At 42.5% G+C, this 24,336-nt stretch overlaps 1 protein-coding gene and 1 long non-coding RNA gene across 2 annotated transcripts in view; both read right to left on the minus strand.

Moving 5' to 3' along the window:
* Nucleotides 1-3,161, minus strand: part of ABTB2 (ankyrin repeat and BTB domain containing 2) — a 135,018-nt gene extending 131,857 nt beyond the window's left edge. The window contains exon 1 of the mRNA XM_009510603.2: nucleotides 1,844-3,161. Coding sequence (XP_009508898.1) covers nucleotides 1,844-2,708 — 865 coding nt within the window. The 5' untranslated portion in view covers nucleotides 2,709-3,161. The remainder of the gene's footprint in view (nucleotides 1-1,843) is intronic.
* A 3,761-nt stretch (nucleotides 3,162-6,922) lies between these two features.
* Nucleotides 6,923-23,720, minus strand: LOC135313528 (uncharacterized). The gene is made up of 4 exons (XR_010373170.1): nucleotides 23,200-23,720; nucleotides 22,103-22,195; nucleotides 20,074-20,260; nucleotides 6,923-7,075 (listed from the first exon to the last, which is right to left on the minus strand). It is a non-coding gene; the product is annotated as an uncharacterized LOC135313528 (long non-coding RNA).
* Between the last annotated feature and the right edge of the window lie 616 nt (nucleotides 23,721-24,336).

The raw sequence follows: 24,336 nt of genomic DNA on the forward strand, positions 1-24,336 counted from the left end.
TGCTTGGTATCACACTATACAAGCCTTATCGTAACTGACCATTTGGTGGTTTGAATATTTATAAGCATTTCCCTGCACAGGCACTCATGTTTCGATTGAGCATCAGCTTCCATTCATTCATTGCAATTTTTTTCAAAGAGATTTCTCAAGAAAGAAAAAAAAAAAGAAAAAAAAAAAAGGAAAAGCTCCATGAGGGACTGACTCTTCCTCTCCATTTCACACACAGAAGCACCAAGCAGAGAACAGCTGAAGCACATTTTACTTTACAGAACCACAGTATTTTACTCCAGCAGCCCTGAACAAGGAACAAGAGAGGAAAGAGAGTCTTCTTTTTGGACCTGGTGGCAAATACCCCCATGGCACACAAAGACTTGTGACAAGTGTTTTGGCAGAGGTCAAGACATCCCCGTACTTTTGCAGTCTTCCATCTAAGAGCTCGTAGTTAAAGCAGATGCCTACGTTTGACTTTTACAGTTACAGTTGTGTCTTGTACCAGTGCCAAGAGCACATCCCAAAGGGCTCCTCACATTTATTTCACACACATTAAGTGACACTGTCAGTGGACAGAGGGCAGACAGAGCGACCGAGAGAGGTTTTGTGAGCACCGCAATAGCGGGCGGCCATCCTCTCGCACTGTAGCGTGAGCCAGTCTCTGCCCCTACCTGCTAGTGACCTGGATGGCGACATTATTGCTTTGGTACAGGATAACTGCAGGAAATCAGCGCACCCAAGGGTCAAAGGTTGAGTTGGCCCTTCTCTGGCAAAGTGTTTCATTACTAACATTCACCTAAGGTGTGTTTTTCCCCACAAAGAAAATCTGCTCCTCTACTTGATTCTTGGTATGCGATAGTCTTTTGACGAGAACCAAGCCACTTGGTTTTATAAACAGCTAAATCAGATATTATGCATGGAATACCCGTCTGTAACAACGAGGCCAGCAACAGTCACAAAACTGTGCATGGTATACAGAAGAGTTTTCCAAGTCAAATGTTTCTTTAAGTTTTCCATGGAAAAATATGGTACTCCTCAGTGTGACAATGCAAAATAAACAGTACAGCATCTTAACGGAACTGTCATGACTTCAGCCTTTCAAATTACTCCTCAGTCTCATAGGAAGATGCCAACATTCCTCTATCTACTTATTTGCTTAACTGTTCAAAAAGTCTGCTTTCTAAACCAATTACAGAGGTAAGTACCTTAATGCTAGGTTATTCTCATTACTGAGGCACCATCCAACATACTCCCTTCGGCAAGCCAAGCACAAGCTCTCGTGTACTGCAGAAGTGTAATTGCAACACAGGTTTCTGCTAAACTAGAAAGAAGTCTAAATAAAATGGAGTTAGAAGGCTTTGCTCAGAAACTGAGTTTTACTACCGCAAAGGAAAAAAACCACGTTGTTTTCCCTCTCCAGGCCGCATGTGGGAATAGCGTCTTTAAAATGAAACGGCAAGGTTTTCACTGTAATATAAACTTTGTTTAAAAAAAATAGTGGTGGTTTCTGCAGAGCAGCTTGTAAAGCACATTTCACCTTATGGTTACAGAGAAGCATCTTTATGTGCCAGTTATAGTAAAAATGCTCAAAAGAGCAGCCAGTAGAAAGTCAGGAGATATTTGTTAAGACAACAGGGCTTGGTTTCCCACAGCCTCCGCACCTTTTATAAACTGATACACCTTAAGAGTAAAGCAGGATCGCTCTTGCCTGGTCTACTTTACGCACGCACAAACCACGACCAGATCAGATGAAAAGAAAAAACAAGAAAAACCCCCAAGCCCGCAGAAATCAATTATTTTACTGTAAAGTTTGCAGGTACTAAGATCAGCAATTGTAAAAGACAGATCTTACCATTGGCGTTTTTCCCACAGATGAGATGCTCGTAAGGTTGCAACACTCCCCAAAGTTCAGCATCGTTGTTGATAACCATCTCCAGGATTTCAGCTGAGATCTCCCCTCCTCCACCATCTGGGCTCTGACTTGCCAAAACCCTAGCCTTAATCTCTTCGACAAGGTTCTCCATGCAAGCAGTTAAAGAAATGGCTGCATACTCATGGATCCTAACTGAGATCCTAGTGTCCACCATCCACCTGAAAAACCTCCCCACTGAAAAGGTGAGGCCGCATCTAGCCGATTTACCTTTCCTCAGTCCATCTCCAGCACTCATGCTGTACAGAGAGAGCGCCTTGACAGTCGCCAAGACACAGCTTTCTGACAACGACCAGCTCTGGATGAGCTTGATTGCACTCTGCACCTCAAACCTGGTGCACTTGGAGTGCATCACGCTCAGCCGCTGAGCTTCCCTGGAGACCCTGATCAAGACGCGTCTCAGTAACTGCGAGAGCCGCCTGACAGCTTCCTGAGAAAAGGTTCTGGTGTTGCCATCTCCCTTCCCTTTTCTGAGTATTTTTCCAATGTCCTCATCAGTCCAAGGGTATTCCTCTAGGTCCGGCAGCTTAGGACACTTGGAAAAGATATCTGCAACCTCGGGGTCTTCTGGCAGAACAGTGTTCACGGTATCCCAGCTATTATTCCTACTGTTCATGGAGCCCGAGTAGTACCACCAGTTGCCTCTGTGCTGAGAAGAGGTGAAGGCTTGGGAGTTGGACTTGGAAGACGAGAGACTAAGGGACCTGCAGGAATCCCCTGCCCCATAACCAGAGTCCAAAGTTAAATCCTCCAGGGTCTTCAGAGTAGAGCTGTATATCCCAGCCATAGGAAAGACTGGTTATGCCAACCGCGAAGAGCACGAAAGGTGAGGCTGGGACAGATCCTTCCTGCGCCTACCGAGACAGAGCCGCCCGTCCCACCAGCGGCGCGGGAGGATCTGCAGCGCGGCGGGAACGAGCCCTCCCCGCACGCCGGCTCCGCCGAGGACCAGCTACCTCCATCCCGCAGGGACGCTGCTCTCAGCCATCTTCTGCCTCGGGAGCGAGGGCTGGCGGCAGCCGGCGGCGCGGTGCAGAGCCGAGCCGAGCCGAGCCGAGCCGAGCGGAGCACCGGCCGTACAGAGCCCAGCCGGCGGCTGCTGCCCGGGCAGGGCGCGGGGCCCGCGGAGGGCGCGAGGCGGCGGCGCGGGGAGGGGCGGGCTCCGCGCGAGCCGCTCGACGGGACACTTGACGGCGGCTCCGACTCAACTTCTCCGCCGGGCGCTCCGCCCCATCGCATGCAAATAACCTGCGGGGAGAAACACCAATCAGCGACGCCGACGGAGTCGGTCTCCGCCAGTAAAAAACGAGTTGGGCGGGCAGTATGCAAATGAGCGGGGCGGGAGGGACGCTGGAGGGGAGGCGGGGAGCGGCGCCGCCGGTTTGCGGGACCGGGCGGCGGCGGCGGGCGCTTCGCTGCCCCCCGGCCCCGCTCCGGGCAGGCGGGGACCGCGGGGACCTCGGGGCCGGGCGGTGCGGCGGCTCCCTGGGGTGGAGGTCGCGCACGCCTGGCTCCCCGCAGGGCGGAGGGGAGGGGGGGGGGTCACCGCCTGAATGTGGAGGCTTGTGCGGGCGGCCGCGAAGCTGGCTCCTGAAAGGAGCCTTTGTGCGGCGGTTTACACAGCCCTGACCTTGAACCGTGAGCTGGGTAAGAAGCGGAGGTGTCTGGTTTGGTGCTCCCCCCGCTCCCTCCCTCCGGCCGAACGATGGTCCCGCCCGGGCCGGCGGCGCGCGGGCGGAGGGCGCCCCCCATCGGCTGCACCGGGCACCGGCCGCGGCGGAGGCGGGCGGGGGAGAAACCTTCCCGCCCCGCATCAGGTTCTCAGGTTCATAAGAGTCATTGGGTTGGAAGGGACCTGTGGAGGCCATCCTGTCCCACCCCCCGCAGTGAGCGGGGACATCCTCAACCACACCAGGTTGCTCGGAGCCCCGTCCAGCCTGGCCTTGAGTGTTTCCAGGGATGGGGCCTCCACAACCCCTCTGGGCAACCCATTCCAGTGCTTCACCACCCTCACTATAAGAAATTTTTCCTTATCTCCAGTCTAAATCTCCCCTCCTTTAATTTAAAACCATCACCCCTTGTCCTATTGCAACAGGCCTTGCTGAAGAGGCTGTCCCCATCCTTCCTACAGCCCCCTTTAAGCACTGGGAGGCCGCAATAAGGTCTCCCCGCAGCCTTCTCCTCCCCAGGCTGAACAACCCCAGCTCTCTCAGCCCGGCCTCGCAGCAGAGGGGCTCCAGCCCTCGGAGCATTCTCATGGCCTCCTCTGTTCTGCCCCAGCAGATCCATGTCCTTGTACTGAGGGCTCCAGAGCTCTTGCCATTCAACTTCTAAACGCAGTTTCCACATCTTTCTACAAGAAGTGAACCCCTCCCACCACAAAGATCACCATTCTGCTGCTATTTACAGCCACCTGCCCATCAAAGCACCCAGGCAGGCACCGTATCATGTCACAGGCCAAAGAGCACTAAATTAAATCAGCCCTAAGTGACAAGGGTCTGACACAGAGAGCAAAGGTAGCCAAGAGTCCATTTTGTTAACACCCAGCCTCATTTCACCCCTCCATACAGGAAACTGCAGTGACTGCAAACATCTGTAACGTGGCATATTTCAAGCATTGATTTTTCAACAGCTTATTTACAAGCCCAGCATTTTACTTCTACTCTGTAAGATACACTGTGCTGCTTTTCTCTCCAAAATTATGTTTGGTATTTAGAACCTGTGGAAGGAAACCTCAGTCACGAATTTCAGCACTCACTAACCTAAGCCACCCCTGTGAAAGCTCGCTCAAAGCAGGGGTTCTCTCCACCTTCTGTAGGTGGCATCCTTCACTTAGGTGGGAATTTCTTGTGCTTTTGCAGAGTATTTTTCTTTGTTCTTCAACTAAATAGATTCCAATCAAAAATACCAAGTGTCATGTCCTGTTGTCTTTTGGTTGTACGAGGCCAAAAGGTTTCACTTGAAGGCGTCTAAAATTTAGAAGAGCAGGCTGACCGCGATGACACCCACTTCACAGGGCAACAATGAACACGCCAAATCCTTTGACTTTTTTTTCCATTGTTAAAAAAGTGCCTAGAAAGGTGCATTTAAAACTCTAAAAGGTAAATATTTTACAGTCACACTCTCAGACCAGAAATCTATTCTCAGACTGTGATACTTTCCCTTCACGACGACTTGCTATAGAGGAAGTGGAAGGGTTGTATTTGCTCACAACCTGACCTAGAGCGCAGCGCTTTCCTACAAAGGCCGGAGCTAACAAATGCTTTGAGCAGATGTGGCTGTGGACCACCCGTCTGCATAGCTAGCAAGTCACTGTTCCACAGATTCCCCCCATCTAGGCTACAGAATATTTTTCTACTTCAAAAGCATAACACCTTACGGGCTCTCCTTTTGTATTTTCGTACTGCAGTACTCACTTTGCTTAGTGGCAATGACAAATATATCAGAACAAATATTAGATTTGAATTAAATACTTGAAAAATCATATCTTTTACTTAGGCACTTCTGCTCACAGGAGCAAGCAGCTTCCATTATACTAAAAGACAAAGTACTTAAAGCATACCAACTTCCCACTAGCTGACCCTCAAAACTGCCTTTTTTTAACATTACATCTTTCTCAGACGCAAGCCCAGCTATAATTCAGGTCTTTGCTTTTTCATAGCTTCTCCCCACAAAAGCATGAACATGAAGCATAAGTTCTCTAATAAAACTAGACATAATTCCCTCAGTCATTCCAAATTATTTGAAAATCATAACACTTCACACTTTGTGCTCCACTGTCAGTTCAGAAATAGGTATTTTTACAACACAATTCCGATACCTCACTTGGTGGTTATTTTACAGATCAAAGCTAACTCTGCTACTTTGTCATATTTTTCAGGCTTGAGCACTGTTCTTAAGAGTTTCAAGCCCAGCAAAGACAACAGAGCTGACAGTACACGTGGTAAACAGGTACCTGAATGTAGGACAAGGCGTTACTGATTCAAAGTACACAGCTTTGAGTCTCATGTGTTTGGCACATTCAATCAATACACTTCTTTTTAAAGATATGACCATTCCACTCTTACATCTGTATTTAATCCTATATAGTAGGTACCATGGGCTACTATAGACTTCTTAACCATGACTTTTGGTAGGTTACCACATGGTGTCCGTCCCTACATCTCTCCACTGCCTCCTCAAAACAAGGGTACAACATGTTAGTTCCTTGTCCAGAGCTCTAAGATCATACACAGAAACATCCTTCTTCCCCACCCCACCCCCCCAAACTCCTGTCTTCACACTGAGCCCTGTACAGATGGGAAGGCCAGGCAGTAAGAACAATCTCTATCACCTCTCTCTCTCTAAAAAGCTTTTGTACTTTGTTTTGTGATGCCTCTTTGCAAAAAGCTTTCTCTAAAATTCATCCCGTTCTGTCTACCTCTTAGGATTCATTTCAATCGTAAAAGCGAGCAGAAATCGCTACTGAGAATTGCTACATAGTTGGCCAACGGGAACTTGACATTATTTGGGAAAAATGCAGCTGTGCAAGTACTCGACAGATTTCCACAAGTCATTGCTATTCCTTCCGTTTACCACACTTCTCCAATACACCCACACAGTTTGTTTTTCCTACTATTCTGAGTAATTTAACAATAGAAAAATCACCCAGCTTAACAGCAGCGCCTGCTTTCTTACTTACCTCACGCAGTGTTTTCTTTCTGTTAGGAGTTACACTCCTTTCCATTTTTAGAGTTTCATGTGTAGCATTTCCTTATACAATAACACTTTGCCTGATAAATCCTCCTCTCCCCCTGCTGCTAAGGTATCACCAGCCTTTTCCAAGGCAAACCAACCAGGGAACAGAAGCCCCCAGGTATGGGCAGGATATTCCTTACTGAGGATTTAAACCTCCCACTCCAAGATATCCAACACAATAAGAACTGGGGTAGAAGCAAGGGGACCAGACAAATCAGGGGTCTCTACTAGTGCCTCTCAATTGCATATGCACTGCTTACCTGTGACAGAACAGCTTCATCACACGCTCTGTGCCCTTCAGCGTTAATTCACTCTCTACATCAGCCAACTAGAAATAGCCAGATTTCTAACAGGTTTCCAAGAACAGCTAAAAGCAGCATGAAGAGCGGAAGGAAGTAATCAAATTATTTTCTTTGTCTGAAAAAGAAGAAAATAGTTCACTCTCAGACCAGGCACCTATATGTGTAACAATGGTATAGACCATGCTATGAAAACTAAGGTATATTTCCAGAAAGCAATTACTATACTGGGCTACCACAAAATTGCCAACCCAACCAACCAAGATTACAAGTCCTACATCAACACGCCGATAAAAACAACTTAGTATTCCTTAATCTATAAGCCACGCTAAATATTGGGCTCTTTTTTGCATATGTTTCAACTACAGCCATTAGGGATTGCAAATTATTTTCATGCAATAAAAGTCAACTTTCTATAGACAGATTTTCTCATAACCATTTCTCTCTAAAAGTGAAGTGTTAAGAAAGTAGAAGGTGGCAGCAGACTTTCAGGAACACAGGCAAAACAGATAAAGAAATTCCCATAATAAACAAAAATACAGCACTCCAGAACCCCCATCTTCCTTCATGTAAAGAGCTCAGGTACAAGTGTTATTCTAGCTCTGATACACTACAGACTTTGACAGAATTTTAAAACTCTAGTTTTCAAGTACATCAGAATTAATTCAAATTAAAAAGCAGCAGCATTCTCTGACCCACAAACAGCATCAAATCCATCTGAAAAAATAATTAATCACTTGCTTTATTTTTTAAGGAAACATTTCAAAGCAAATATAAAGCCCCATATAAAGCCATGATAAACTTAATCTGTACCAAAGACTCCAAATCAATACTTTTTACAGTAACCAATAGCTAGATGAATCTGTTACTTATTCAAACCACAAAATTCAGTGTATTTCTAGAAAATAACATTCATGTATACACTCTTGAGCAGCATAAACATCCCTTACCACTACATCCCATAGGACATTATTTTACTCACCTGAGGTAAAGAAGACTCAAGCTTTTCTACCAGGAAAAAAAAAAAAAAGAAAAATAAATAAACCCTAGAACTACCCTCAGCAGAGCACTCCAAAAAGCTGTTGAACACTGCACCCAAACTCCTGAGGTAGTACCTGCACAGCACCTGGCAGAGGAGCCCTTTCCAAGCCTTATTTACTGCAGCTGTGGGTGAGGGTGTTAATGAGCCCAAAGGCTCAACAGCTGGCAGAATTGGCCCAGTTATGGCTTCTCCAGGGACCGTCAACTGCTTCGATGGTTATTGCTAGAAATTTCCTTCTCAAGCTGCTGTCTCTATTGTGAGCAAGTGCTAATTCCGTTTGCCCGCTGTAAAATGATGGCATTTTCCTTATATAGCTACTTAATTTAACTGCATTTTATCTGCAACATTTGGAACTTTTTTTTTTCAAATAAACTGTAGCTCTGTTAACAGTTGCTGCCCAATACCTGAAAATCAGTCTGAGCCTCTGCACCAGGAGATGTGGGGGAAAAGCATGGCTAGAGCAGGGGAATCACATATCAGGTCTAAATGAAATGCAAAAAAGAAAAAAGTTTATTGCAATTAAGAGAATACACTTTGCATATTTTCAAAACAATGCTGATTAAGAGATAATGTGCATCTGGTGTGTTTTCTACAGTACAGCAAAACCCCCAGCCGGCAAAGGCCCTCAATTTATTGTCCAGTTCAGGAAGTTACCAAATACTCACTGCTGACCTCACCAGCTCCCAAGTGCTAGTGGAAGTACCAGCTGAAGAGAGACTTTCTCCCCAGTAAATAAGAAGTCAGCTGCTTCTCCCATTCATTTTGTGAAGAACCTTTTCAAAGGCTACAGCACTTACTTTTCAGAATATGTTAACTGGTAATTCATAGGTCAAGTTACTTGATAGCACCAATTACAATTTAAAAAGAGAACACAGGATCTCATTAATGTAGAATTTCAGGCCAAGCCTTTGTTCTTCAAAGAATTCCTAAATAATATTAATCCTTGTGCAAACTTTCAGGTGGTTAGAACTCACCAAAATCTTCTACAGAGAGTACGCTGAAGAAATCTCCAGGCTTTTTGGTAATAAATGGTGATCCTACCTTCTCCCCATCTCGGTTTTATCTGTGATTTAGCATAGACTAAAACTATGTTTTGCTATTAAAAATTCCACAAAAACACTCCTACCTAACAAATCCTGCCTACTTTTTTCTACCATCCCAGTTAGTCTAATAAATGGCATTACCTGTCCTTACAGAACTTGCCTCACTGATATCCTTAGACCGTCAGTTAAAACAGAATTTCTGTTTAAAAAAGATTACCCTTAAATTTTTTTTCAGTAAGCTTGCTTAGCACAGGAGATCAGCACAGATTAGCTTTGCTGTTATTTGTAATGACAGATAAGGGACTACTTCTCAGAATTATTACTAACGGAGGAAAAATGAGGGGTCGTGTCTATTATGACTAATAGTGACTGTTAAGCAAGACCACTTAAAAAACTTCAATTGGTGAAGATTTTCTACAACAGCCTGCTTCTGACACACATTTTCAGATATGAAAAGCATAAGATACATTGAGAATCCATTTTTAAAACAATCCTTTCTACTTCCAAAAGCTGCCTTTTGTAGTAGGTATAATTAGAGAGATAAGGAATTTGGGAGTGAAATCTCTGAGCACACGTACATCAGATTCCTGAGATGAACAAAACGTGGTTTGCTGCTGCTGCTGTGCAGACAGCTGAACTGGCCAGCTTTGGCTGTCCTGTGCTCCTCCAGAAGTCATTCAACGCTACTAGCTACAAACTGGTCGGACTCACCTTTATCCTTAGGAAGCGGATGGAACAAATAATCCCGGAAACCATTTGCAAACACATTAAGGACAAAAAAAGGTGATTTAGAGTAGTCAGCATTGATTTATGAAAGGGAAATGATGCCTGACTAACCTGACAGCCTTCTATGATGAAATCACTAGCATGATAGATGAGGGAAGAGCAGCTGATTCTGTTTAGCTTTGCTTCAGCAAGGCTTTCAACACTTGCTCCTGTAAGGTCCTCACTGGCAAATTGATAATTATGGCCTAGATAAGTGGTTGGGAAGGTAGACTGAAAGCTGGCTGAGCTGCTGGGCTTAAAGGGTTGTAACCAGCATCACAAAGTTCAGCTGGAGGCCAGTTGGCAAGTTTGCAGGTGACAAAAAAATGGGAAGAGTAGTTGATAGAGTAGGTGGTGGTGTTCAGAGAGTCCTAGACAGGCTGAAGAAACAGTCAGACAGGAATCTTGCAAAGTTCAACAGAAATAAACACCAGGTCCTCTGTCTAGGGAAGAATAACCCCATGCATCGCTACGTGCTGGGGACTGAGCAGTTGGAAAGTAACTTTGCATGAAAAGACCTGGGGGTTGTGGTGGAAAGCGAACTGAACATGAGGTAGCGGTACATCCTTGTGGCAAAGGCCAACAGCATCCTGGACTGCGTTAGGAAAAGCAATGCCAGCAGGTGGAGGGAGGTGATCCTTCCCTCAGCGCAGCACTGCCAAGGCAGAGGCATCTGGAGTGCTGAGTTCAGTTCTGGGCTCTCCAGTCCAAGAGAGATATGGACATACCGGAGCTGGTCCAGCAAAGGGACACAAAGATGATTAAGAGACTCGAGTTGCTGTCATTTAATGAGAGGCTGAGAAACCAGGGACTGTTCAGCCTGGAGAAGGTGAGAGAGTATCTTTGTGTACAAACACCAGGTGGGGGCAGAGTACAGAACACAGCTTGGCTCTTCTCAGGGGTGCCCAGTGAAAGAACAAAAAGCAATAGGCCCAAAGTGAAATTAAAAAAAATTCCATTTCAACATTAAAAAAAAAACAACCCACCTTTTTACTGTGAGGGTGGTAGGACGCTGGACAGGTTGCCCAGGGAGGTTGTGGAGCCTCCATCTATCCTTGATGATATTCAAAACCTGACTGGACATAGACCTTGGCAACCTGCTTTAGCTGAACCTGCTTTGAGGGTTGGACCAGATGATCTCCAGAGGTGCCTTCCAGCCTCCACAACTCTTGTGATTCATAAATCCCACTCTTCACGCTGGGAAGGACACCTCGATGAACCCTTCTCAGCACAACTTTCCCTTTCCAAAGTCAAGTCCTCTGCCTACATTAGGAATCCCTCTCCTCACCAGCATTTCTAACACTGCTGCTGAATCCTCTCATCTTTAAACATTTCCGGGTAATTTAGTTTTCACTCTCTCTTAATTCAGCACACATTTTATAGGTGAAGACATCTTTGAATCAAGCACTTTCTAAGACTGAAAGCAGTATTGAAGATGCTTCCTGTACTTGTTAGATGTAGGAAATAGCCTCTTTCCTCAGTAGCTGTTTCATGTATAATGTATTTATTCCATGTTTGTTTTGAAAACATTTTTGAAGTAGGAAAAGCAAAGTAATCTTGGAAATAACCAATGAGATTTCACCTCATTTAAAATTAAATCCTCAAAAACTATTGAAAATTTCTGTCCAGAAATTTGGAGTGTATAAAGACAAGAGGTGATATAAAAATACCTTTTACTTTTAAATGCATCAGACAAGAGAACAAGTGTTACAGTAGGCCTTATTTGGGAAGAATATGGAACTACAAAAATTATGGCTCTACATTTGATCCTTTTGTCCTATAAATAACACAATAAAATTATTGTGATGACAAAGGGTGGAGAAAACTGTCAGAATAAGGAAGACCAGCATCTGAAAAATGCATTAAATTGCTGGATGATAACCTGGTACAATGTCAGACTCTCTCAGTCACTAGCAGGAAGGTCTTACCAGTGAGGGTTGGTGGGAGGAATCATTATACGGTCTGGAATCAGATCAAATGAAGGGGATAAAAGAGCATTTGCCTCATCACATGACATTATTCAAGACAAGTGGTGTACTGAAACTCACTGAGGCCTACTTTCCCCCCACTTTTCTTCTCATTTCATCTCTTACTGTTAATTAAAATTTTATAGTGTCTGCATTTTCTTTCTTATGCAGGGATGAAACAACTAGGACATTTCTAGCGTCATTAGGCATTGCCAAAATAGCTGCAAATAATGATGTTGTTCTTCAGCATTTAACAGCCATTAATTTATAACATCTAGGTATAAAGTTACAGCAGGATAAACTTCCCTAGGTCACCTACATATCTAGCTCTGGTATAACACCAGGTCTGACAAGTCTATATACAACCAGTGTAAAATAACTTTTTGGAGGCACTTCCAATAATCTCAGTTATCTGGTCATGGGGTCACACGCCATGTTTTCACTTCTATATCACGTGTGTGTGGAAACCTGCTACAGTCCCATGTGCCAGAGTACTCACATATTTGGACAAACTTCATGTCAGAATTAGACATATCACTATAGCCGTTCACTGGCTGTAATGTTAACCTGTCTCATGAGGCACTTGACAGAGCAAATTCCATACACAGATTGCAACGGATGTGTGTCATGCTTCCTGGCACATGTGTACCCGAGTAATGGTCATGTCCTCGACTCTCTCTTATTAGCCAGTAATACAGTATTGACAATAATATTATCGACTCAACCACAGTGATCACAGAGTCAACAGAAAGAACAGCCATACAGACAGACATTTATAGCTAAATATTGTATTTTTCATAATCCTTAACATTCAGGAAACTGCCAGGAAGCCAAAATAAGTGTTATTCACTAACATTGCTATAAAGTCGATGCCCCAGAGTGTATCAGTCCATGCTGAGAATAGTGTTTATACACAATGGCAAACAATGCTCAAAAGAATGAAAGACAAATGATAGAGGAAAGGCAAGGGCAAAACCCAAAGACTTAAAAATGTTTTCTACCTTGTTTGGAAGCATTCAGAACCTTAGGAGAACAGCTGCAGTATTTGCTGTGGTACTGGCATACACCAGCCTAGCAACAGCTTCCTAGCTGATGCAGGATCTCACTCCACAGGTTCTTACCGGCCCTCAGAAGGGCTACTACCCCACCCCAGCCTATACGGACCACGCGCACAAATTCTGCTTCCCCCCAGTTGTGCTTAGTCAGAGCTTTATTTTCCCACAGAACACCAAACCTTTTAGGATGAGGCGGCTTCACTGTACCACAGTAACCTGCTGACTCTCTCTCGAGGCTGGCTGTATGGAAATACTGCAACAACACTACTTAAACTCCTCCAGGATATCTATCAAACGTGTAGGAAGTCAATGCACTGCAAAATGAGGAATGCTCAGGGGAAAGAGGAATAGCAGCTTTCCTACTGCTGTGTGAACAGCTGCTGTTTGACACACCTCGTGTAATGGGGGGCATGTGAACACTGATGAGGCACTGCATATGTGGCACAGTTTCAAACAGATCACGTCCTACGATATGGCACTATCGCAAGGTATCTCGCCTCACAGGGTGATCAACAAGTGCACGACGCCTTGCATACATAACTGCCTGGAATAGTTGCCAGATTGCCCAGCGTAACATCTGAACTGGGTGGTAGCGAAGCCAATGACTTTCTATTTATAAAACTAGAAATAGAGATCTGCTTTCTTTCCTTACCCCTAGCATAAAGTCTCTGGAAGAGGGAGCACCCCTTTCTGTTCACAACATATTAGCAAGACAGACACAGCGTAGCGCAGTGTTGCAGACACAGATGCTCACAAAGACAAAACCTGCAATTTTGCATGAGGAGGAGGTTTAAACTTATTCATTTGCAGATCATGTTCCCAGAGCAGCCCCTGCCGAGGTGGCCCATCATGGCAAGGTGCCACGCCTACCGACCTAGGCGCCTCTCGGTGCAGTAACATGCTCCTGAGCAAGAAAACGCAACTGCAAGAAAAAGAAAGGAAAAAGTGAGACAAGGACAGGACAACAGAGGATAGGAATCAAGCTGACACATACTATGAGAAGTGCAATGTGGCAGTGGAACTTTGCCGCTGTATTTTTCTAACCCTCAGTGAGGAGTGAATCAAAAACTTTGTGACGGTTCAGGTGCCTCACTTTGAACTGGAGTACGCCTTTGAGATGATCAGCAGTGTCCATTCCTGTCTGCTGTGGAGCTGGTACACACTGCCCAGCCGCTCTCAATGAATTGTTTCTACCACGGTGTCCTACCAGGCCTCCTGGGCTCACCGTTGACTAGCTCTTGGGTGTGCAGCTACCTTGGATGCCTCCTGTGAAAGGAGAAAACCAGCATTCCCTATGCTGTGTGAGCATATCTGTCACCATGTACACAGTATTCCAGTCAGAAACAGAAATCCTAGGCTGAAGGTGAATGAGAGAAGGCAAGCTTGTGTTAAGTTCTCCTGTTTCTGTCCGTGTTTTGAGATCGCCCTACACCAGAAGGTCAGTAGTACCAACCCTGTCTTACGCTGTATACTCTGTAATGCTTGGAGCATTCTCCCTCCCCTCCTTGCTAGGGTGCCACATGTGGCCTAGGGTGAGAGGCCCATGGAGAGATGTCTTCTGCAATTAGGAACCTTCAGAAAGGGGTTGGATAGGAAATGCATGTGAAAGCATCAATAGGAAAAGACAGGGGGTGGAACAACTATCCTTTCACCAAGATGATGTCACATAATTTATATAAACTGCATTCCAGCATGTTGTTGATGTTGTTTCCATAGGAAGTATGGGTGGAATGGGGTTTGTACCCAGGGATCACTACTTCTGATCTGCACAGAAAAGATTCCAAGGGGGCGCATACATGCATGGGAATGTACAGATGCTTGTTAGGGCCATTTCTTGCCAGGAGACACATGCGTCCTACTGTGTTTGATGCAGTCACATGCTCTCTTTCACATATATTCTGCTTTCATTTTCTGAAATTTAAAATATCCTTGCTCACCACTACTGACAGAATTCAGGAGTGTCAAGCCACCCTAAGACCTGCTAGCAGTGTGTTAGGCTGATGGTGCTGGAAGTGACACTTCCCATCTAGGCCATCTCCAGGCATAACAGAGCTATGCCCAAGTCTTCTCATGAACCCAAGCCAAAATGCTACAAACCCTCGATGGTTTTGTGTTCAGACTTACTGGGGTTGTTTTTCAGGTTATCCTGAGCAGTGACAAGGTTGCTGGGCAACCCTCCAGAAAGCCATACTGCTTAGGCTAGGTGTGGTATACTCTAGCACGGAATAAGGCAGGGTATGATGCATACGAGAGTATGACGCCTTCTGGAATGGCACTGGAGAACAGACAGGCAGAGGTAGCCAGTCTTTGTGCAGTGCCCTCCATGCTGTCTTTACAATTGTCTTGTAACTAATTTCAAGCATACCAGGGCTTCATCAGCAAGGGACCTAGCGTATCCAATCCAGAGAGACCTCAGGAGAGAACAAAGTATACAACTTAGACCATGGTGTGAGTTGGTTTTGCTCACATGGTCTCACTCCAGGGAGTGAGAGAGCTTTGCAAAACGACAGTGCAGAGGTATCCAGGGAACCCTCAGCACAACAAAGGACTAGAGCAGTCATCTGGCACACACGGCTCTTTTCAAGTCTTGTCTAACTCTAGCATTTGAACTTGATTCTTCCCATATTCCATAAAACCATTTTAGCCACCAACTACTTGCTGTTCCGGTTCGGTAAGTGAATCAATAATAACATATTGAGCCAGCATAGCAGCAAAGGGCAAGCGAGTGAGACAGACAGACTGCCACAGTACTACTGCCATAGTGCTTATCTGGAAGGTAGGAGAGAAAAGTTCAGACACATTTGTGGGAGAAACTACAATGAATCAGTACTTCCAGCAACAAAATAATTACTAAAAGAATGCCAAAGGTGTTAGAATAAGGGGGGGAAAACCCACAACAAACAATGTCTTCAGTTGCAGGATTCTCTCTTCACTGAGAACATCCTATCTTTTTACTTTGTGACCCCTGATTTTCTTTTCTCTGGTTTCTCTGATACACTCAAGAGGTTTGAGCCATTCCCAGTACATACTAAAAACTTTGCCTACCTGCACATAAACCTAGAAGATAATCTTATAGATTTTTCAGTTTGAGCCATACTTCATATTGTTTGAATACCTCAAAGCCAATATAATGCTAATTTAGTAAATAAATGAGTGATTGCCCAAAATTAGGCAGAAGTTTTAATAAAATTACATCTAAAATTTATAAGGCAAATGTGAAAAGTGCTATATAACTTGCCTAGCAGGTCCATTAATATTGGCAATTTTACGAAAAACAAAGCAGAAAACAAAGCTTTGTAACACTAGTAGGCCACTGAAACATGAAAGTTTGAGAGAGGTAAAATCTTTGTTTCTCTCTCAAAGATTCTGTAACACAGTTTCAAAGAAACCTTTTTACTCTACATAACATCATAACAGCACAGTAACTAGTATTCTAGTACTCACCACCAAATTATATTGCCCATATTTAAAATTTTAAGAAAAATCCTTAGACTCATAGAATCATTTAGGTTGGAAAAGACCCTTCAGACCATTGTGTCCAACCATAAACGTAGCTGGAGCAGGGATTTGTAGTTTCACACTAGTTGCCCGAGTGAGTGTACTAATGAATGGAATTTCTGAGTTTATATGATGGTCAGAAAGTACCTCACGTAATGCACTGTTCATGCCTTTTCAGTCTGCTTGTTCCTATTTTTAATGCAAATGAACCATCTCGCCATTCTCGTGAAGATGCTGAATGACCATACCCCAGTGTTTTTGCTACAGCAGCAGAGCATGCATACATCCAACCCAAAAAGTAAAATCATGTGAAAAGCAGTAGAGAAACAATCACATCATAAGGTCCCAAAACTCATCATCAGTTCCATACATGCACATGTAGCTGAGTTGTTAATTAGCACTATTGGCTCACGAACCACCAAGTCAACGCACAGCCTTAATAAACATAACACCGTCCACCTTCTTATATACCTAATTCCAGTTATGACACAGGGTTCCTTGTTATCATATAACCCAGGAATATTTTTCCAACAAGGAGACCGCTGACACAGGCCAATTTGTTATTGCCGCTCAGGATGAAGCATATGCTGTAAGCAATGGGTAGGTAATTACCAGCTCCCTTTTTTTCCACCTACGTCATTGGGAAGGCATACCTGTGACACATCATCTGTAATGGAAATATCACAGTGCTGTATAATGTTCTTTGCAGAGCACATCTCAGTAACTGGTCATGAGAAAAAATATAAGAATAGTCTGTATGATTCAGTGAAAGAGGGGCTAGTACCAGGGTTAGGAATCATGGGATCCATCAGTGCTCAATGAAATGATGAATCAGAGATGTATCAGATGCTGACAAAAGAATGAAATTAAATGAAGAATGGTGGGTGGATGTCATAGGATAAGTCATTAGAACTCAGTCACAACAAAAGCCTCGTCATTGAAATGTATTAAAATACAGAGGGAAAGACTGCGGTCTGTCTCCAATCCATTGGAATACATTTGGCAGTTAACTTTCAGGTACAATGGAGCCTTTTGTGAACAGGTTATATTGGTTACAATCCCTATGACAGGCGATCAGAAAAAGGAGCAAAAACATCAATATGGAAGAAGACGGTGAAAAGCCTCTGGAATCTGCCATGCAGGCAGAAAATTAAGGTACCTCAACCTTCTGTATCTTGAAACCTATTTTCAGATTTTAGGAAAACATATGAATAACAATACTGAACAGAAGAGGTATTAGCACACTGTAAAAACAAATAAAGAGACCCCCTCCCATACTAATAACAAAATAAAATAAAATAAAATAAAAACCTGTTAACCTCCTCAACCAAATACTGTGACAACCAGAGCACTATTGAAAAATAGCTTTTTTCACTGTTGGTCAATTGCAAGTAGTTGGTGGTCAAAACTTGGCCTAATTTACATTTATCAAACATTTTTAGACTAGAAGTATTGAAAAAAATGAAGGCAGCATATTCAGTGAAAATGTGTATTCCTCTTAAAATTGTTTAGAAGCCCACATTGTGGATCAAGACCCAACTGTGGTGTTCAAACACAGAAGAAACGCTGCTCTTAGCCCAACAAAAATAAGGAATGCGCATAAACAAAGATGGATAAGAATGCTGATAGATCACTGTCAATCTTTTTAGAAGGTTTTAGCCTGTTTCTAACTGTGATGGTTTGTAAGTTATGATCTGTATTTCATTTTTATCCCTACATGATAAGGTTCTTGGCAACGTAAATGGCTTCTAAACCTCTTACAAATATCTGGTAAATGGCCAGGCAGGGTGCAGGGGGGAATCAGTAGCTAGAAAGAACTATTTCAATATAATTAACCTGGTAACTCACTATCAACCTCCAGAAAAAACCCAACAAACTAATTCTCTGTTACAGTTTCCAGATAAGTTTCACAACCTCTTGGTTGTCAGGAAACAGCCAAGTTCTGTGCTGATATGTCAGAATAACTGTTATCTCTTCTAGCAACTTTTATAAAGCAGGCGCACATTTTAAAAACGTAGTTCTCCATACATGTAAAAACCAGAACTTTTAGGATGTCTAAAATTGATCCCAATGCCTGACTAAATGCTGTAAAGACTACTGTAGTCACACAATTATTTTGCCTTTTTTAGTATATTAGATGCTTCCATAATTTCAGCTTACCTATTTGAGGCAATGGGTTTTCTATGAAGAGAAAACCTTAGAAAAATGAGGTCAAACGTAGCAAAGAGAACTTCAGCTTTAAGAATAGTCATACCTAAATGCATGGAAAAAAATCTGCTCCGTTTATTTTCCACGCATCTACCTGCGGTCAAAACAGTCATCCAGGCCTTTCATTCTACTTCAGCAGAAATCAGAAGTAGCCCCTGGCAATTGTGTAAGTCTTAAACAAAATAATGGTCATCGTTGCAACCTATAATGATACATAACTAGTCAGTGTGAAAAACTGATTTTTATCAGAATGACTGGAACAACAACAACTCAAATGCTGCCATTACACGAGACAGCTGGGGCAAAGGGCGTCAGCAAGCTGCTGGCCATATGGCAGGCCCCGTGGTGGACCAATTATTCCAGGCTAGAAGAGCTGTTTTGTATTTATCTAATATGCTACTAACAGTGCTGTATTTCACGCTGACTGTGTCCCTTGCTTCTTCGAATCTCATAAGACCCCAGAATTTTTTGTAGTCTTTCTTATTGTCAAAATTAAGATATGTAAGCAGATGGTATGCAGACTTTTTGCCAGCATTCCATCCTTAGATGCCCCCTATTATGATGTAAAATAAACTGAGAATGAAAAATATACTGAGAATGACAGCCACTTAAAGTGAAAAAAAAAAAAGGCTAAAATATTCACACCAAAATAAAAACAGGTTTTCAAAGGTACCGAGAACCTACAACTCCTATCAATTCAAACAATACTAATCAGTGTGCTAGTACCCTAGGATTAATTAATTATTCCCTTGGTTGTGTTCGTGACCATCTCAAGGGGCAAACCTCAAGTCTTACATCTATTGCTGTTATCCCTCTTAAACAGGGCAACTAAAGAGACTGCCACACTTCTTCTTCTATAATAAAGCAGATTTTTAAAACTGCATTTATTTCACTATTCATTGAAATGATCTTTAAAAATCTGAGTTATGTTCAGCAACTATTAATCAGCTAGCTTAAAGACAATGAAAATGAATCAGTGATGAGCTTGCTTCCATTAAATACTTGAAAATGTATTTGTATTTTCAGGATGAAAAAAGTGAAAGAGAAAACATATTAAGCTACACGCCATGTTAAACTTAAAAAATATTATTATCTTAATGGGATCCTGGCAGGCAGTCTCTGGGTTCTCTGGGAATTTGCAACAATTACCTCGAGGTGGTTCCATGGGAAACTGACCCATCAAGTCAGCACACTGGATTATTATATATGTAAAATGCTACTGATACTCTAGCATACAAATATCACGTGTACCTATTACGATTGTCACATGCATTGTAATAGTCTTTGATGTATCTCTGCTTGCGGAGCGTCACATCTTTCAAAACTTACTTGAATAGAATAGATAGATAGAAAGAGAAAATATCAGTCCAGCCTTTCTTTAGGTACCTAAACACTGCCTAGAAGCCTAACTTAAATCTCTCAGGTTTAACAGTTTTGACGTAGTGACTACATCATGCATGGAGAATTTCTAGCTACTTGCCTACTGATTTCAAAGATTGTGACATTTTCTGTTGTCATACCTTACAAATGCAACATACCTTCTTTGTCCTTCCTTGTTTCCCAGGGTCTGCGTTTGCTGTGGTTACAGCAAATCCATCTCGTTTGTTGCCATTCCACTGGCTGATTTGTTTGGTTTTTTTCTCCATAAGCTCCCTACGATCACAGTATCGTCTCTTCCAGTCATAACAGTGACACTGCATTCACAGGAAAATTCAGAAATCACCGCTGTAAAGAACAATGTGTGATCAGATGACAAATTTTAACATTGTTTTAGTACCAAAACTAACTGAAAGTTGAAGTATGAACTGTGCCTAAACTCATCATTACTGGTGTTATTCACCTCGCAACCTAAACGTCAGTCATGCACTCAAAATGCCACTAATTAGGGTTTTTCTTTCAAAACGGAATGCCCAGATGATAAAGCAGTGTTGACAGTGTTACACATATATGCAATCTCTTTTGTTCACTTCACATTCTGTAGACCTCTAACAAAGCATGCATCAGTTACACCTTCCCACTTGCAGCGTGGAATTCTGTGTTTTAATCTGAAATATTACGCTGATATTTTTCAGCACAGTATCAAACTCTTCTTTCTTCTGCTTACAGATCACAGAACCTATATAATGGGCAAACAAATTCTGCTCATGCATCCAAAGTAGCAGCTTCAGTTTAGTTCATTTTATTGACATATTAATGAATTGTATGAATAATCTCTGTATATCAGTCTAGAGCTGTATTGATGCATTTAGCTACGGACATATATCCAAAATATTCAAAAGCACGTATCTGATTTTTACTGGCAATAAAATAATAACCTGATTTTCCAGTCCTGCTGGCAGCCAACACCTTTAATTGCCTTTAAGTTTCAGAAAATTCAATTGGTTTGAAAAACTAGTTCATTTAGGATTCACTTCTTTCTACGGAATTAGAACATATAAAATGACATCTATTGTATCAAGGTATCTCTTGGATCAAGCAGCTGTATTTATACAGGCAAACATCCAGCACGCCAATTAAGCACTTGACTAATTTAAAGCACATGTGACTAAGTCTCACCGGATGGTTGACCCACTTAAAAGATTAAGAGCTTCTGATTCTAACAACAGAAAAAATATTGCTGTGTCTAGCTTTAAATATTTTCTTACGCAGAACGAAGCATTAACGGGCAAAATCATGTTTCAAAAGAGAGGCTTTATTAACTGCTATTAGGTAAATGCTTCAGACAACGCTGCTACTAATACAGAAAACATGCAGAAAAACATTCGTAAGCTCACTTACTGGTGCTCTAACTTGAAAGAAAATCAACTAAAAGCAAATGCATTAACAAAAGAAAATTGTATTTCTAGAATGTGAAATAATTTCACAATGTAGCTTCTAGAAACAAAACTGAGATATCCAGAATGCTAAATACATGTTTGAGTACCTCACCACCTGACAAGTGCTGTATTTCTTATTCTGTTACTGTTCTTTCAGTTATCTCAGAAGTGTAGTGCAGCTATCTTTCCAGCACTAAATATGAAGCACAACTTCTTGATGACGATCAGGACTACTCTTTATGAAAGTTAATAAATTATTGTAAAACATGAATATAGCTGAATGAAAAATCTCTTTTTGGTAAAAACACCACAGAATTTATTTTACTCTAGGATTGGTTTATCCAGTGACATTCACTAGCCACATACACCATTAAAGTTTGAAGAAATGTTCGCTCCAGAGTCACCGAAGTCTTTATTGCCCATGTAGAATGAAAGAAGCAGAAGGAAAAAAAAACATGTTCTCTGAAACACACAAACTATTACTGTTCTAACACACTTTTCTATCTCTGAGGTTAGTCTTTTTCTCTAGCAGTTTAAATTAAGACCTTGCCCTAATAACTACAGCAGAGGATGGCGGAAAATTTCACACACAAAAAAGAGGTTTCCTATCTGCCTTTTCCTGATTTTCTTCTACTTGTGTTTCCTCAGAAGTCCATGTTTTCTCTCCGCTGTGCATCTCAGTATCTCACTCTGGCACAATATACATGTGTAATTTCCCATAAAAGCCAGCTTTTACTTCCTGCCTGCTTACCTTTTCCAAGTGTATTGTTCCCTCAGTCATCCCTTAAAGTCCACCTCCTCTGAAGATTTCAGTGTTTTCAGTGTCTTCCATTAGATCTGATGACTGACAATACAAAATTAAAAACACTACATATAACACAAGTTATTAAATAACAAACTTATTGTCATGATAGCTTAACCAGTAACACATTTTCAGACATAACTTAGAGTAAATAGAGAGATCTCAGTTTATTATTATCTATCTCATAGTCCATCTCTTCTTCTCACCATATACTATGTTTAACGTCTCAGCACCTGTCACCCAGATGTTGGCTGGCCTTTAGTAGCATGGACTTTGTGTCCATCTAATTGCAAGTTTGCTGTACAGAATCACGGAGTGGTTTGGGTTCAAGGGACCTTTAGAGGCCATCTAGTCCAACCCCCCTGCAGTGAGCAGGGACATCTTCAACTAGGTCAGGTCGCTCAGAGCCCCGTCCAGCCTGGCCTTGAGTGTTTCCAGGGATGGGGCATCGACCACCTCTCTGGGCAACCTGGGCCAGCGCTTCACCACCCTCACAGTAAAAAATTTTCTTCCTTATATCAACTCTAAACCTCCCCTCCTTTAGTTTAAAACCATCACCCCTTGTCCTATCGCAACAGGCCTTGCTAAAGAGACTGTCCCCATCTTTCCCATAGTCCCCCTTTAAGCACTGGAAGGCCGCAATAAGGTCTCCCCGCAGCCTTCTCTTCCCCAGGCTGAACAACCCCAGCTCTCTCAGCCTGTCCTCGTAGGAGAGGTGCTCCAGCCCTCGGAGTGTTTTTGTGGCCTCCTCTGGCCCCACTCCAACAGCTCCATGTCCTTCTTGTGCTGAGGGCTCCAGAGCTGGATGCAGGACTCTAGGTGGAGTGCTGGGATATAATGGAGTACTGGGATATAATACAATGCAATAATACAATATACACCCAGAAATGTTTTGGGTGTATATTGCCCCTTCAGAATCAAGACAGACAAAATGTTCCATCTACTGTATTACAATGGACATTAACCTGTTGTTTCCATTAATATTTCTCTGTTTTTCTAAAATATAATAGCAACCTTTTTCTTCTGACTGTACTTCCCATACCTACCCCTCAATATCTGTCATGGAAGCGAACAGTTAAGTAGTAGCGTATGTTCCTCTTTCAGTGCTTCTTCTGTGCCCTGATGCTTATATCAGACGTGACAGCAAAATGACCAGCGGAAGAGTCATCTGTAGAGGTTCCCGAGGTACTGTAAATATCCCAAGGTTGGATATTTGTAACAAGGACAATTATTATTTCAAGCCTTGAAAACAGTTTCATTATATCACTTCATTGGAGTACATGCTGAAGATGAATTTGTTTCATGACTGAAAATACATTCGGTAATATCAATTATATTTTTATGACATGAGCATTACATAAAACAGTGTCTTTTATTTTTTTCTTTCTGACCTCATTCCTTGCAGCACTGGTAGAAAATGTAACCAAGCCTCATCTCTAGATACATAATTTGGATACTCTGGAAGATATAAATTTGAACATCTTTAGTAGAAAGGGAAAAAAAATTAAGTGTCCCAGTTCTGTGATAAATGTTCTCACCAATAATCAATTTAATTAAAAACATGTTCTCTCTGTCTTGGGTTTCTCTTTTCTGCTCTTTTGGAATAAAAGTCATTGCGGCCCCCATGCTCTGTGTGGAATTTACATGCTTTGGCTGTGTGGTAGAGGCACTCTGAGTATACCTACATCATACAAATCTTGTAGAGAACATGGGAATATTTATGAATCTGATTTAATCATAAGGAAGAGGTAGGTACCAAGACAGCCAGCCGAGATGGCTGATACATGGCAGCATGAAAGCTTTAGGTGCTCATGTAACTTAATTAGCAAAGCAACAGACGCTATTGACCTTCTACCTGACTAATTCTAGATCATTCCCTTGGGTGTAAACGACTGAACTATGCGTAAATTTTATACACAGCACGATTCTGTGTGTGCACGTGCAAGTGGAACCGACCTTGTAGTTTGTGTTTAAATGCACTTTAAATACAGAAAACAAAACACGAATGCTAAGTATTATGACTTTTAATCTCTCAAAATCTTAATTAAGGGTGAAGTGTGGTTTGAATTATGCCTCAGAAGGACATGCAGCAACATAGAACCAGTCTCCCCAGGTAAATAAAGATGATTAATTTGGAATTGTTTGAAGTTTGTTTACTCAATGCATATATAACAGGAGGCTTA

The sequence above is a fragment of the Phalacrocorax carbo genome, chromosome 5 (genome assembly GCF_963921805.1).
Source record: "Phalacrocorax carbo chromosome 5, bPhaCar2.1, whole genome shotgun sequence".
NCBI classification, from domain to species: Eukaryota; Metazoa; Chordata; class Aves; order Suliformes; family Phalacrocoracidae; genus Phalacrocorax; species Phalacrocorax carbo.